The sequence below is a fragment of the Anoplopoma fimbria genome, chromosome 5 (genome assembly GCF_027596085.1).
Source record: "Anoplopoma fimbria isolate UVic2021 breed Golden Eagle Sablefish chromosome 5, Afim_UVic_2022, whole genome shotgun sequence".
In the NCBI taxonomy this organism is placed as follows: Eukaryota; Metazoa; Chordata; class Actinopteri; order Perciformes; family Anoplopomatidae; genus Anoplopoma; species Anoplopoma fimbria.
The window spans coordinates 5,181,292-5,193,188 of NC_072453.1; the positions used below are offsets into that span (position 1 = coordinate 5,181,292).

Below are 11,897 nucleotides of genomic sequence, written 5' to 3' on the forward strand. Positions count from 1 at the left end.
ATCGAAGGTACCCGGATGTACCCGTGGGGCAATTAGCTACGTCATTGTTCACCGCCGGACACCCGCTGGAAATAAGGAATGGATTTACAACCACTATTAACGTATTCATAACAGATTCCAGGTGAGCGTGTTGTTGATTTTACGATTGAGTGGCATTTGATCTGTGCAGCCGTCATATTTTCGCGGGCCTGAGTCTGTGATATGCGTAGTAGTAGCCTTACACCGGTCCTCTGTCTCTCTCTGTCATGTCGGAGAGAGCCGCGCAGTGAGCACACACCACCGCCGGTGTCGAGCCCCTCCTTTCTCGGCTAGATAGACGTGCCGTTCCCCGGGCCCACGCACTCTTTATCAAATGTACTTCGAAGTGGACACATAAAACTGCTCTTTTACGTGTATTGTGTACGGTTACTTTATTATCCGCCATGTCAGTCAGCCACCATCGTGCCGAGCTAGCTAGCACCGCTAGCATCAATACTGGCGCACGACGGAAGCTAACGTCGGAGTGTTACGTTAGCCGTTTCCATGGCGTCCCTGCCGTCTGGAGCCTCCCGCTCTCCACCGGTCCTTCTGTCCCGGCCATCGACAAGAAAAGTGAGCTTTGAGTCGGCGCCCTGTCTCCCAGACGGACTAGCGGAGCAGCAGTGCGTGTTTGGTGCGGTTTAGCGACGCTGCGTGTTAAAGGCCTATCAGCCGTCTGGTAGCCAGCGAGAGCCAGTCTGCCGGGGCAGGTGGGAGGGAACAGCTGTTATTGTCAGCGTGCTTCCGACGAGGACGTTTCCTCTGAGGGGGTTTGAGCTAACGTGTTTAACGTCCACTCAGTCACTTGAGCAGGATTTGGTCGATTTGAACACATTAAAAATCAAGTGAATGTCTTGCCAGTGTTTTCTGACGTTTGTTTTAAATGAAACATTGCAAAAGTCCCTTTAGTTTGCTATCACCAAGGGCCAAAGTCAAGCCACTGTGGCATCTTGTGTGTTTATTTATATATATGTATATATGTGTGTGTGTGTGTGTGTGTGTGTGTGTGTATTTCCCGCGCGAAATCTAGGAAGATAATTTAGTCATAATATCCAGTGTTATATCTTATAATAACATGTGACCAGAATATGATTGGTTGTAATCTCATTGTACCCTAATAAGTTGTGGGCCACACACACACACGGATAAGTCTACATGTAAAGCAACAACAAAAATGAAGAACACAAAACCTTGAACTTAATCTGTATTTTTATCAGCCATAAAGTTGTGTAACTCTGTGTTTCTGCCCCACGTACAGCAATGAACAATGACCATAGTTGACAGATCTTCAGAAAAGTCTGACCACGAGTCAGTCGGGTGTAAGCGTTCTCCCTTCACCAGTGGAGACGTTGGGATGGACGGTGGCTGTTCCAGCAGCTGGGCAATGGGTCCTACCATGTCCAGCGACTCTCCAAGGCTGAAGGCTGCAGGAGGCTGCCTGGGCCCAACGCCTGGAGCTGCAGTCTACAACAGCACACCCTCCTCTGTGGAACGGCCCAAGGAGCAAGGTAGCAACGAGGGCTTTCATCATGTTTTTAATGCGCGTGTCTTGAAAGCTGGGTGGAAACTATACACCATACCTTTATTTGTCCCTCATATGGAAGAGTTGTCTCACCTATGCCTTCAAGCAGTACAATTTGACATGAATTTGACACATATACCAATAGTCAATATTTTCGTTCCCATATTGGAAATGCGGATATACACATACACGAACAATACCAAGCTGCGCTAATGAAGCTTTGGTATTTCCTACTAAGGGAGTGTGGCACAACTGGTTTTGTGGGTGTATTGTTGCTACTTCCACTCTACTTTCGTTTATCCAGTTACATAACAAAGCCAGTTTTACAGTGAGAACATGATCAGTCTCTTGTGCTTGTGACGCTATTGGTGTTTTGATATAAAGAGCAGCAACCTGACAAGTTTAACAGAAGAGAAACTCTGTCTTTTCTTTTGTCCTTCAGCGTCTTTTACAGACTCTGTATTCAGGATCACATTATGTATCTCCTAATACTGATAGCTATGATTGTCCTGAAGCTTCTTTTCCATGTGCCAGTGTGTACTTACATAGAGTACGTAGCATATATACAAATACATGTTTATGTCCGGGACCTTGTTAATTCATTGAATTTAACTTTAGTAATAATGTTGGCTCTGTGTGTACAGTGATGAGCAGTGGTGATGGCATCGACTCGCCCCAGAAGGTCCTCTTTCCTCCAGAGCGGCTCAACCTAAAGTGGACACAGGTTCACCGCATTGGTGCGGGCCTGCAGAACATGGGGAACACCTGCTTTCTCAACTCAGCCCTGCAGTGTCTCACCTACACCCCTCCCTTTACCAACTTTCTGCTGACACGAGAGCACACCAAGACGTGTAAGCTAGTGTTTGATGATGGTTCTTTGGACCATGGAAGTTCTTGCGCAATTGTACAGTCCTGCAGTAATTATCACATCTATCTTGTATCTATGAGCTGGCTTCTTGTCTAATTCATGTCTTACTCATCAATGTTTGGTCCATCTGTCCCTGCTGCAGGTCACGAGCCTGGGTTCTGTATGATGTGCACCATGCAAAACCACATCATTCAGGTTTTTGCAAACTCTGGGAATGTCATTAAGCCCATTGGTGTGCTCAATGAGCTTAAAAGTAAGTGGTGGTCTGTGGAGTAAAACACTGAAATCGGGCCCTTTGACAAAATGTTTACCTGAAATGAATGACAGGAGGCGCTGTCTGGCTGTTTACTTTTTTTTATTTTTGGAGGGAAACTTATCGCGGGTGTTTGTTATGTGCCGTTAAAGTAATTTTGAACTAAACATCCATGTGCAAGTGTGATATCATATTGCAATTTGTTACATATTTTACTGTTTTGTGTTTTTCCCCTCTCAGGGATTGCTAAGCACTTCCGCTATGGAAGCCAGGAGGATGCCCATGAGTTCCTGCGGTACACAGTGGATGCTATGCAAAAGTCCTGCTTACCTGGAACCAAGTAAGTTTCTTACACTTCCAAAACCGTACACAGCTTCGGATAATTCGTTTTTTAGGAAGGGAAGTATTACTGTATTCTATGTTTTCTGTATTGTGCTGATACATTGAATATTCTGCAAAGGCTAAATCTAGCATAAGAGCTATACAACGTTGAAGTATTCATGTTTTTCTACTGAAATGTGTAGAGCCATTGCCAAGTAGGTTATGTACACATTCAAAGCTTACATGCATGTTTAATAGATACCCTGGGCTCTCCATTGTGGCTCTCAGGGGATTGAGAATGATTTTAGGAACCTCAAGTATCAAGTCAATTCTTATTCTGTAATAACAGGTGGCCTCTCATCTAATTACTCGTGCTCTAATTCATCCCTTTCTCGCTCCTGCTCTTTCAGCAGCAATATGTTGTGACTTGACAGTGCAAAATACTGTAAAAATATTTTTTTTCTCTTCTCCAGTATAACCTGAATTTTTTTGTTGTTGTTGTTTGTTGGATTAACAAGGCAACCAGTCAGTTATGCCATTACCCTTATGCTTGTTTTTCATCCTCATATTTATCCTTGTGACAGATTGGACAGGCAAACGCAGGCAACCACTTTCATCCATCAAGTATTTGGCGGGTATCTAAGGTCCAGAGGTACGTTAGAAGTGTTTATTTAGTTTTTTGGATTTGATTCTTCTACATCAAGTCTCTTTTGATTTGTTTTACAGCTTTCCTGGACTACTAAATAATCACTGTTTTTTTTTTTTCTTTTACAGTTAAATGTTTAAACTGCAAAGCAGTCTCTGATACATTTGACCCTTTTCTAGATATAACGCTGGAAATTAAGGTAAAGAAAAAATCACATGTGGATCTGATATGACTGTTTTGCGTGTGACTGCATAACAATTAGTCCTGTCTCGATAATTACTTTTGTTAGACAATATATTGTCTCAGGAATAATAAGAAAACAATATTATTGTCATTTTAAGACAATCAATGCGACTGAAATAATTACGATACAATAGCATAATAAAGCAAGTACACCCTTTCAAAGATAAATTATTTTCTAATCCTAAGAATATTTAGACTCATGGAATATGAGAAAAATATAAAAAATATTCTTAATAAAAAAGGAAAAAAAAGAAAATACACAACCAAAAAAAACTAATTTGACTGTTGGGCTCTCTTAACAAAAATAAACATTGTTTGCACAATGCGGTCAATAGGCAATGGCGGGGTCAGCAAAAATGATCCAGGTCATGTCCCTATAACGTATGATGAGTCGTTGATGTAATTATCGTGACAGGCATAGTAACAAATCAATTAGTTCAGTTGTTTTTTGTTTTGTTTTTTTGCAACATTCTTACGAACGGTACTAAAACCCATTTTTCTCTCCATGCAGACAGCTCCCAGTGTCTCCAAGGCTCTGGAGCAGTTTGTCAAGCCAGAACAGCTGGATGGAGAAAACGCCTACAAATGCACCAAGTGAGTCATTTTACAGACTAAAGGAATTTAGAAAACATGACAAGAAAGAGCTAGGGTTTTATTTGCTTATTTGTATGCGTTTGACAGCTAACTGACTGAACATTACTTTCCCTCAGGTGCAAAAAAATGGTCACAGCCTCAAAGAGATTTACCATCCACCGCAATTCAAATGTGCTCACCCTCTCACTCAAACGCTTTGCAAACTTCAGTGGAGGCAAAATCACAAAGGTACCATGACATGTGTGGACTATAATATCAAGAACATGATATGTTATGATTAATTGAAAATACTCAGCTGTTGTTTGGTCATCAGGATGTGAAATATCCAGAGTACCTGGACCTGCGGCCCTTCATGTCTCAGTCTCAAGGGGAGCCCCAGGTCTACGGGCTGTATGCTGTGCTGGTCCACTCTGGATTCAGCTGCCATGCTGGACACTACTTCTGCTATATTAAGGTACTGGCACCGCTACGGACCTTTGGTCTAATCTATCAGGGCACTACTGTTGTCAAGTACACATGCACACATTTGTCTCACCATAACAGTTTAACGAAGAGTTCCTACAAAAACTCTTGCTCCTGGCAGTCTGAAGTCTTGACTTTTAAAAATGTTTAAAAATGTCAAATTTTTCTTGCATACAAGTAGATTAACATATAATTATTCTATTAAAATATGCATGTAAACACATTGATACATTATTATATTTGTTCTTGACAGTCAAAAGCTCTCAACTTTTATTATATTCAACAGTTTAAAATAAATGTAAGTGGAAGATGTGTAACAATGAGGATTCTGTTTAGAAAGTATGTTAATACCTACCAACTCTTCTGTTGTGTTTCCCAGGCAAGCAATGGTCAGTGGTATCAGATGAACGACTCCTCTGTGTCTGTCAGTGACATCAGGTCTGTTCTAAACCAGCAGGCCTATGTCCTTTTCTACATCAAGTGAGTAAACTATTATTTTGAATGAAACTCTGAAGAGATTAAAGTCTCAAAACCTTTTCATATGAACCCTCCCACTCATTTAAAATGTTCCATATTGCTAATGTCCTATTCTAGGTCCGGTGATGGGAAGAAAACAGGGGACTACAGCCACATGAGCCATAACCCAGGCACCCCTGGTCAGTCATCTCCACGACCGGTGGTGATTCCACGCATCAACACCACCGTCCACCACAACAATGTTGGCTTCATAGGTCCACAGCTGCCACCACACCTGACCAAGGTACTGCAGTCTTGCTAACATTTACATTCTGGTGATCACTCTTTTTTTTGAATGTTATAAGAAATATATACAATGTTTGACCTAGACGCTCTAAAAACGTCCTTGTGTCCTTTTTGTTTCCTCCTCAGCGCACTCTCCACGTTAATGGGAATGGATCTCTGAGGGACTATCCCACCAGCTCCAAGCCCAGCACCAGCAGCAGCGTTGTGGGAAAACCGAGCCATGGACTGGCCTCTTCCTCTTCTTCCATCTCCCACTCAATCAGCCGGCCCACTATGATCCCAGACCACGACAAGCGCCAGAAGCTTTCCTTCTTCATTGGTCAAGGCAAACAGAACCGCCCGTCCTCATCCTCCTCGTCCTCTTACAGCCAGCCGTCCTCTGCCAGCAGCAGCAGCAGCAGCAGCAGCTGCTCCTCCTCCAGCTCTTTATCCTCCTCACAGTCTACCTCAGACGTTCGCTTTGTTCCACGTCAGCTTAACCACGGTAACGGCATGTCACGCAGTAATGGGGATCACCACACAGGAGTGAATGGAGCGTCATTCCTGGTGCCGTACGGCCAAGAGTCTTCAGAGGAATCAGACCAGGAGAACTGTGGCACTTCGGATAAGGGCTGTTTGGCCAAGTCTCACCTTAATGGAAACAAGAGAACGGGAGACGTCTTTGATCATTCTACTCAAGCCACCAACGGACAGTCAGGAGCACACCACAACGGTAACGGATTAAATGGACCAACCAATGGTGTCTCGAAATCCAGTCAAAATGGGCACCATTATGAACACCACAAAGTGAACGGACACAACACCCCTGAAAAAGTAAATTATATGCTTTGTCTTTATGTTTTTTCTTCATAGTATATTGATAACCTAATGAACAGTTGTTTTATGTCTAAATTGCTATATTATAAATGATTCATGGCTTGTTTTTGCTGCTCAGGTCTCCGGCAGTAATCAAGGAAGTTCATCCTCTGTGACTACTGTTGCTGCTAATGGATTTAACAGTGACCATAGTCAAACAAGGTAAGATTAGCACTCTTAAACTCAACTGGAAAAGTGATTACTCTGTCAACCACATATTAAGAGTTAAATTTTTCTTTTTTAATTTGATCACATCTTCACAGTAAACACAGACATTGAACCCCAAAGGTATAATAATACAAAGCAATATTTAAATGCTTCATATTTTGTTTGTTTCTACAGCAAAGAGGCAGATAATTCTGCCTCATCCCAGGCCAGTTCTTCTCAGAGCATCCATCCTGCTGCCAGTGAAGACCGGCTCCTCTCCACTCCTGACACAAGGGCTAAGAATGTGTCTGATCCCCTGCCTCAGCATACAGCATCCTCCGCTGTCAGCTCTCCACCCTCAGCTACTGTAACAAAGACCCATATTGTCTCATCTAAAGAATCTGCTTCCTCCTCTGCTCAGCTTTGCAACCCTACGGCCTTATCTATCCCGCCAGACTGCACCAATGGGGCCTCTGCAGCTCCACAGAAAGTTAGCAGAGGTGGGGATGAAGCAAGAGATCTACCACAGACCAGTGATCCGTCAGCAGGAACTGAAGGACGCGCAGATTCTAAGGAGCAACACCAGTCCAAGCCCAGTTCCAGAGGCAATGAAATACAAACTTACCGAGACAGGGAGAGAGACAGACTGTGCTCTGACTGGGGCAGAGATAGAGAGAGACACTACAGGGACAGGAGTCACGAGCGAGAAAGTGGCGGTGATCGGCATCGTTACAAACGGGACTCCAGAGACATACAACACCATGAGCGCCCGTACAAGGACCGTTTGCCTCCTCACAATCGCTCCTACAGGGACGTGGAGTCCGAGCGTCGCTGGGAGCGGAGCCTCCCCCACCCTAGGGAGCGTGATCGTGACAGGTGCTCTAACCATTACCACTACTATCACAACCGTCGCTACAGAGATGACTGGGAACGTGGTCGGAGGGCACACGGTTACCCCTACAGCGAGAAGTCTCATAGTCGAGGGAGGTGGCAGCCAGACAGTCGAGAATCGCGGGTGATTAAGGACAAGAGCAATGGCAGGGAGAGGGACTATTATCCGTCAAAAGAAGAGAACTCCTCTTCTGCCACAGAGCCAGAAACCTCCACAAAGTCCAAGGGCTCGCCCCCTCAGTCTCATCTCTCCACGCATGAATCAGCTCTAAACAGGGAGGATCAGAATCAAAAAGGACTGACGGCTGATCCTCTGAACAAGGAGAGGGATGACAGCTCTGAGGCCCACCGCTCCAGAAAACACAAAAAGAGCAAGAAAAAGAAGAAGTCAAAGGATAAAGACAGGCACCGTGAGAGCGGGTGAGTAACATCATCTTTGCCGCCATGCCTCGTGGTACTTTGTGCAAATTTGTTTCATCATTTTGGACTTTTAGTTAAGAAAACAAGACATTTGAAGGCATTAACTTGAGCTCTGTGAGGTTGTGATCAGCATCTTCTCACTATATTTTGATATTTATAGATTTAAAAGATAATGAAAATACTCTTTGAGTTGTAGACCTGCATTTTTTGTCTTGAGATGTAAGTCGATTTGTTTTGGATTTAGTCAAGAATTGGGAATAATCATGGTGTATTTTCCGTCTTCCCCTAGAAGCTCCGAAGTGGATTCAGACAGAGCCACTGAAACAAAAAAGAAGAAGAAGAAAAAGAGGAGGCAGCGGGACAGCGATGCCGAGCAGCACAGCCCAGGAGCAGTGAGGAGCCACAAGAGCAGGAGCAGTGAGGAGAGGGAGAGCCGCAAGCGACGATATGATGACATCAAGGACGCTAAGCATGACAATATTTTTTTGCCGGAAAAACGCAGGTGCACAGACTACGCCGACGGCAGCAGTGATCATCTACTCTCCTCCAACCACACACCCACCACAAACGGTTCCACTCACCCCCATCTCAACGGATACAAAGGTATTTAAGGTTTTTCACTTCCAGAGTCATTTTCAAACATAACAAACACGCTGACGTAATGCTGCTGTGGAGCTCGCTGATTAAAAGTGTTGATCATGTTTTGCAGGAAATGGTTACAGCCAGACCAATGGTGACTCCCACGGATTCTCCAGTGGCTTGAAACACTGACTCTGTGAGTGGGCGCCTTTTAACTGATTATAACAGTATGCTCCAGCACAATCGGTGCTGATAAACAGTCGGACCTCTTATCATAGGTGCAAATATTTATGCTCCTGGCTATGCAAATAGATTGTATGGAGGCCTCTTCTTTCTCATTTCAGACACATCAACACCATTTTAACAACAGCAGAGGAATGACATCAACAACTTTTTTTTTTTGAGTGGTGCTTCTTCGTTGGGGGCATATTGTATTTTTACCACAACAAAAGTGTTTTAACTGTTCAGAAATCTTTTTTTAAGGCAGATTCATCAGCGGTAATTCTCCGAACTATTGATAAACAAAAACAACCGTCACCCGATGAACATTTATGATGAAAAATATTAATATATACTTGTATGAACACAGACAAAGCCTGGAGCTTAAACATGTCAACTGCTGCTCAGTGGAACTCAGGACTTGAAAACTTGTTAACATCCATCACGGATATCCGCCTGCTTCAAATAAGAGTGAAACTTAAGGGAAATGTGTTGCCTAGGAGAAGAACCGTAAGGCATCATGTTGGCTGCAGGTTTAAGATGTCACCATATCTACAGAGCCGCAATGTCTCTGAGTTTTTTTCTGGGAGCGGACAACCTAATGGAGGGAGGTATTAATGAATGAGACAGAGGAGTGCAGTGGTGGGAATGAGGCTTCGCTGACTGATACCTCCACACTAACCCTGGACAGACTTGAGGACATTTCCCACCTTTTTGTTTTTAATCGGTTTCCATTGTTGCTTTAAAGCCTAAGATTCACCCTTTAATTTTTTCACTTTTTCACAGATACAGAGTTTTGTTTTTTTCTCTGGATCATGCCTCTCTCACGTTATTTTTATTTTTATTTTTAAACATTTAAAAAAAAATGCATCAAAAATTTGTTATCATGGCTGTGGACCATTTGTGTTTGCTTTTTAATGAAAAATACGGTTTGTGTCTTCTATCGTCATAAAAATACTGTGAATTTAATTTTTGAACTGTACTATCAGTTAATTTTATACGTAAAAATCCTGTATCAGGGTGATCAGTAGATGTTTTGTTGTTTTGCTTTGTTTTTACAAACATTCATGTTCAATTTGACCATATTCTCTCAACAAAAGTTGGGAATGAGTATGTTTGCTTTCTTTCTTTTTTTTTTTTTTTTTTTTTTTTTTTTTTTTTTTTTTTTTCAACTTTAGACAGAAGTTGAAAAAAAAATGCTGTTATACCATTTTAGTTTAGCATGTCAGAATTTATACATTGTATGAGGTAAAAGCCTTAAAATACATTTGGTAATGTCAGAAATTGTAATTTGTTCTTGGTCTTTGACTTTGTTTACAAGCTGTGTTGAAATGAATGAAAAATGCTGATTGCGATGACTGACGAGTTGTCAGGGATTTTTGAAAAGCTCCTGTCTGCCTTTTGTATGATATATTAGGAATAGACTGATTGTATCCAAGCTTCTTGTTGAAAAATATTTCCACAATAGCTAAATTATGATGTAGATACATTAAGTGTGGATTGAAACCCATAGCACTCTTCTGTAATTCACGAACACACATTTCTAGCTATTGGCATGATGGCTTAGATGGCTCTATATTTTATTCACAACACTTTCCATGTTTGGAATAACCAAAGACCTGGTATGTTAAGGAAGTCGAGCTCTTTTTACTGAATCCACATGCACACAATAACTGATCAGCATGTCATTTTTATTCAACGTTTTCATCAAAGTATTCAGGAGCAGTTTTCCCAAGCTAAGATCAAGTCATGTTTAAATCTCACACCTCTACTAATGAAAGATTAGTCTGCCTTGTTCTCGATCTCTGTTCGGGGAAAGCAGTCCTCAGATTCCAGTTAGCATTCAAACGACTGGCGTTTTGAAAAGTATCTAGTATCTCTTTTGTTTAACCTTTTCCAGGGTGTTTTGCAAACGCCTATGTCCTATACTCTCTTGTCCAACTCAGCATAGTGAGTTTTTATTTCATAAAACATGTATTATCTGATCTTCAGTAATAACCGTGTGAGAAGGGTTCACTGCTCTGCATAAAGCTGCACAAAGTCCCGCTTCCTTCCTCTATTGTAAACTGTTAGGCTGTTAAACTAAAAAGGTGAACGGGTATAGGCTACGGCCATTATGATTTACATGCTACATAAACACAACAAAGAAACCGGGGGAAAAGAACAGTATGTACAATATATTCTATACATGCATAATGTAAATCGGGGGCTGCCTCTTTTGTTAAACCAATTAAGAAAATAAATACAAAAGAAATGAACTTGAACACAGAGGTGGATCTTCAATACATAAAATGACCGTTTACAGAATTAACATAGGATGTATATAGCTTTTTCAAACTGTGGTCACATAAAAGGTTTATTACACTCAATATATGTGAAGTATTCCTCAACCTGCATCAATGGCTTTGCCTTGAAAGAGGAAATAAGGGCGCGTTCTGTAAATGAAGTATGAGTTTGTAGAATAAATCTTTGTTTGCATATACAGAAACAGTCATGTGAGGGCTAACAATCAGACCAGCTGATTTATACGTTTGAGGCTTTCTGTAGTTACAGGATACTACAAAACATTGTTGTTGGCAGTTGTCAGAAGAACAAGTCAGTTGACGATAAAAAGGTGACTGGCGTCCGGGAGTCTTGTTGGCAGACAGCAGACTAGCCAGTCTGGATAAACGGGATGATGTATGACGAGGATGAATATTCAGGATTCAAATTCTCCCGTAGATGTAATTCCTTGTATGTCCAGTAGAGGGCAATCTAGTCACAGCCACACTATGCAAAGATTTCCCATGATTCCAGTCATGGCTTCAGTCATTTGTTTGTCCATTTGTTTTGATCCGGCTAAGATTTCTTTGCGCGCAGTCCCCCATAAGGTCTCAGCCCAAAACAAACATCAGTTCTGTGTTGGATGAAAAACCAAGAACTGAGGTGCAGACAATCTTCAAGTGGAAATAAATTGGAAAAAACTCCCAACATGTGTCTGCTGCTCATCCTCCAGACCTGAAAGAACAAACTTCATGACCCACACCGTGACGTAACGCACACATACACACACGAGGACTCTGCCGGTCACGGACACGGTGGCGGTGTAGGTGCAGGT

The 11,897-nt window shown here is 42.3% G+C and overlaps 1 protein-coding gene across 2 annotated transcripts; it reads left to right on the forward strand.

The window, feature by feature from the left end:
• The first annotated feature begins 62 nt into the window (after positions 1 to 62).
• usp42 (ubiquitin specific peptidase 42) lies at positions 63 to 9,011 on the forward strand. Of its 2 annotated transcripts, none has more exons than XM_054598785.1 (18): positions 63 to 121; positions 1,277 to 1,526; positions 2,185 to 2,391; positions 2,551 to 2,661; positions 2,902 to 3,001; positions 3,567 to 3,634; positions 3,757 to 3,827; positions 4,383 to 4,465; positions 4,582 to 4,693; positions 4,779 to 4,919; positions 5,307 to 5,407; positions 5,522 to 5,687; positions 5,816 to 6,502; positions 6,624 to 6,706; positions 6,887 to 8,002; positions 8,292 to 8,605; positions 8,712 to 8,777; positions 8,926 to 9,011. In XM_054598785.1, exons 2-17 carry the CDS (start codon positions 1,286 to 1,288, stop codon positions 8,771 to 8,773), a joined length of 3,663 nt encoding a protein of 1,220 aa, XP_054454760.1. In that variant the 5' UTR covers positions 63 to 121; positions 1,277 to 1,285; the 3' UTR covers positions 8,774 to 8,777; positions 8,926 to 9,011. The 2 variants fall into 2 exon arrangements, with proteins under 2 accessions (XP_054454760.1, XP_054454761.1); XM_054598786.1 differs by having other exon boundaries at positions 8,295 to 8,605.
• Positions 9,012 to 11,897: the final 2,886 nt, after the last annotated feature.

What these genes read in the sequence shown, in the direction of transcription:
- usp42 (XM_054598785.1), top strand. Translation starts at nt 1,286, where the DNA reads ATGACCATAGTTGACAGATCTTCAGAAAAGTCTGACCACGAGTCAGTC. An exon ending in CGGGTATCTAAGGTCCAGAG is followed by an intron (nt 3,635 to 3,756) that starts GTACGTTAGAAG and finishes TTTCTTTTACAG; the next exon opens with TTAAATGTTTAAACTGCAAA. An exon ending in AACGCCTACAAATGCACCAA is followed by an intron (nt 4,466 to 4,581) that starts GTGAGTCATTTT and finishes ACTTTCCCTCAG; the next exon opens with GTGCAAAAAAATGGTCACAG.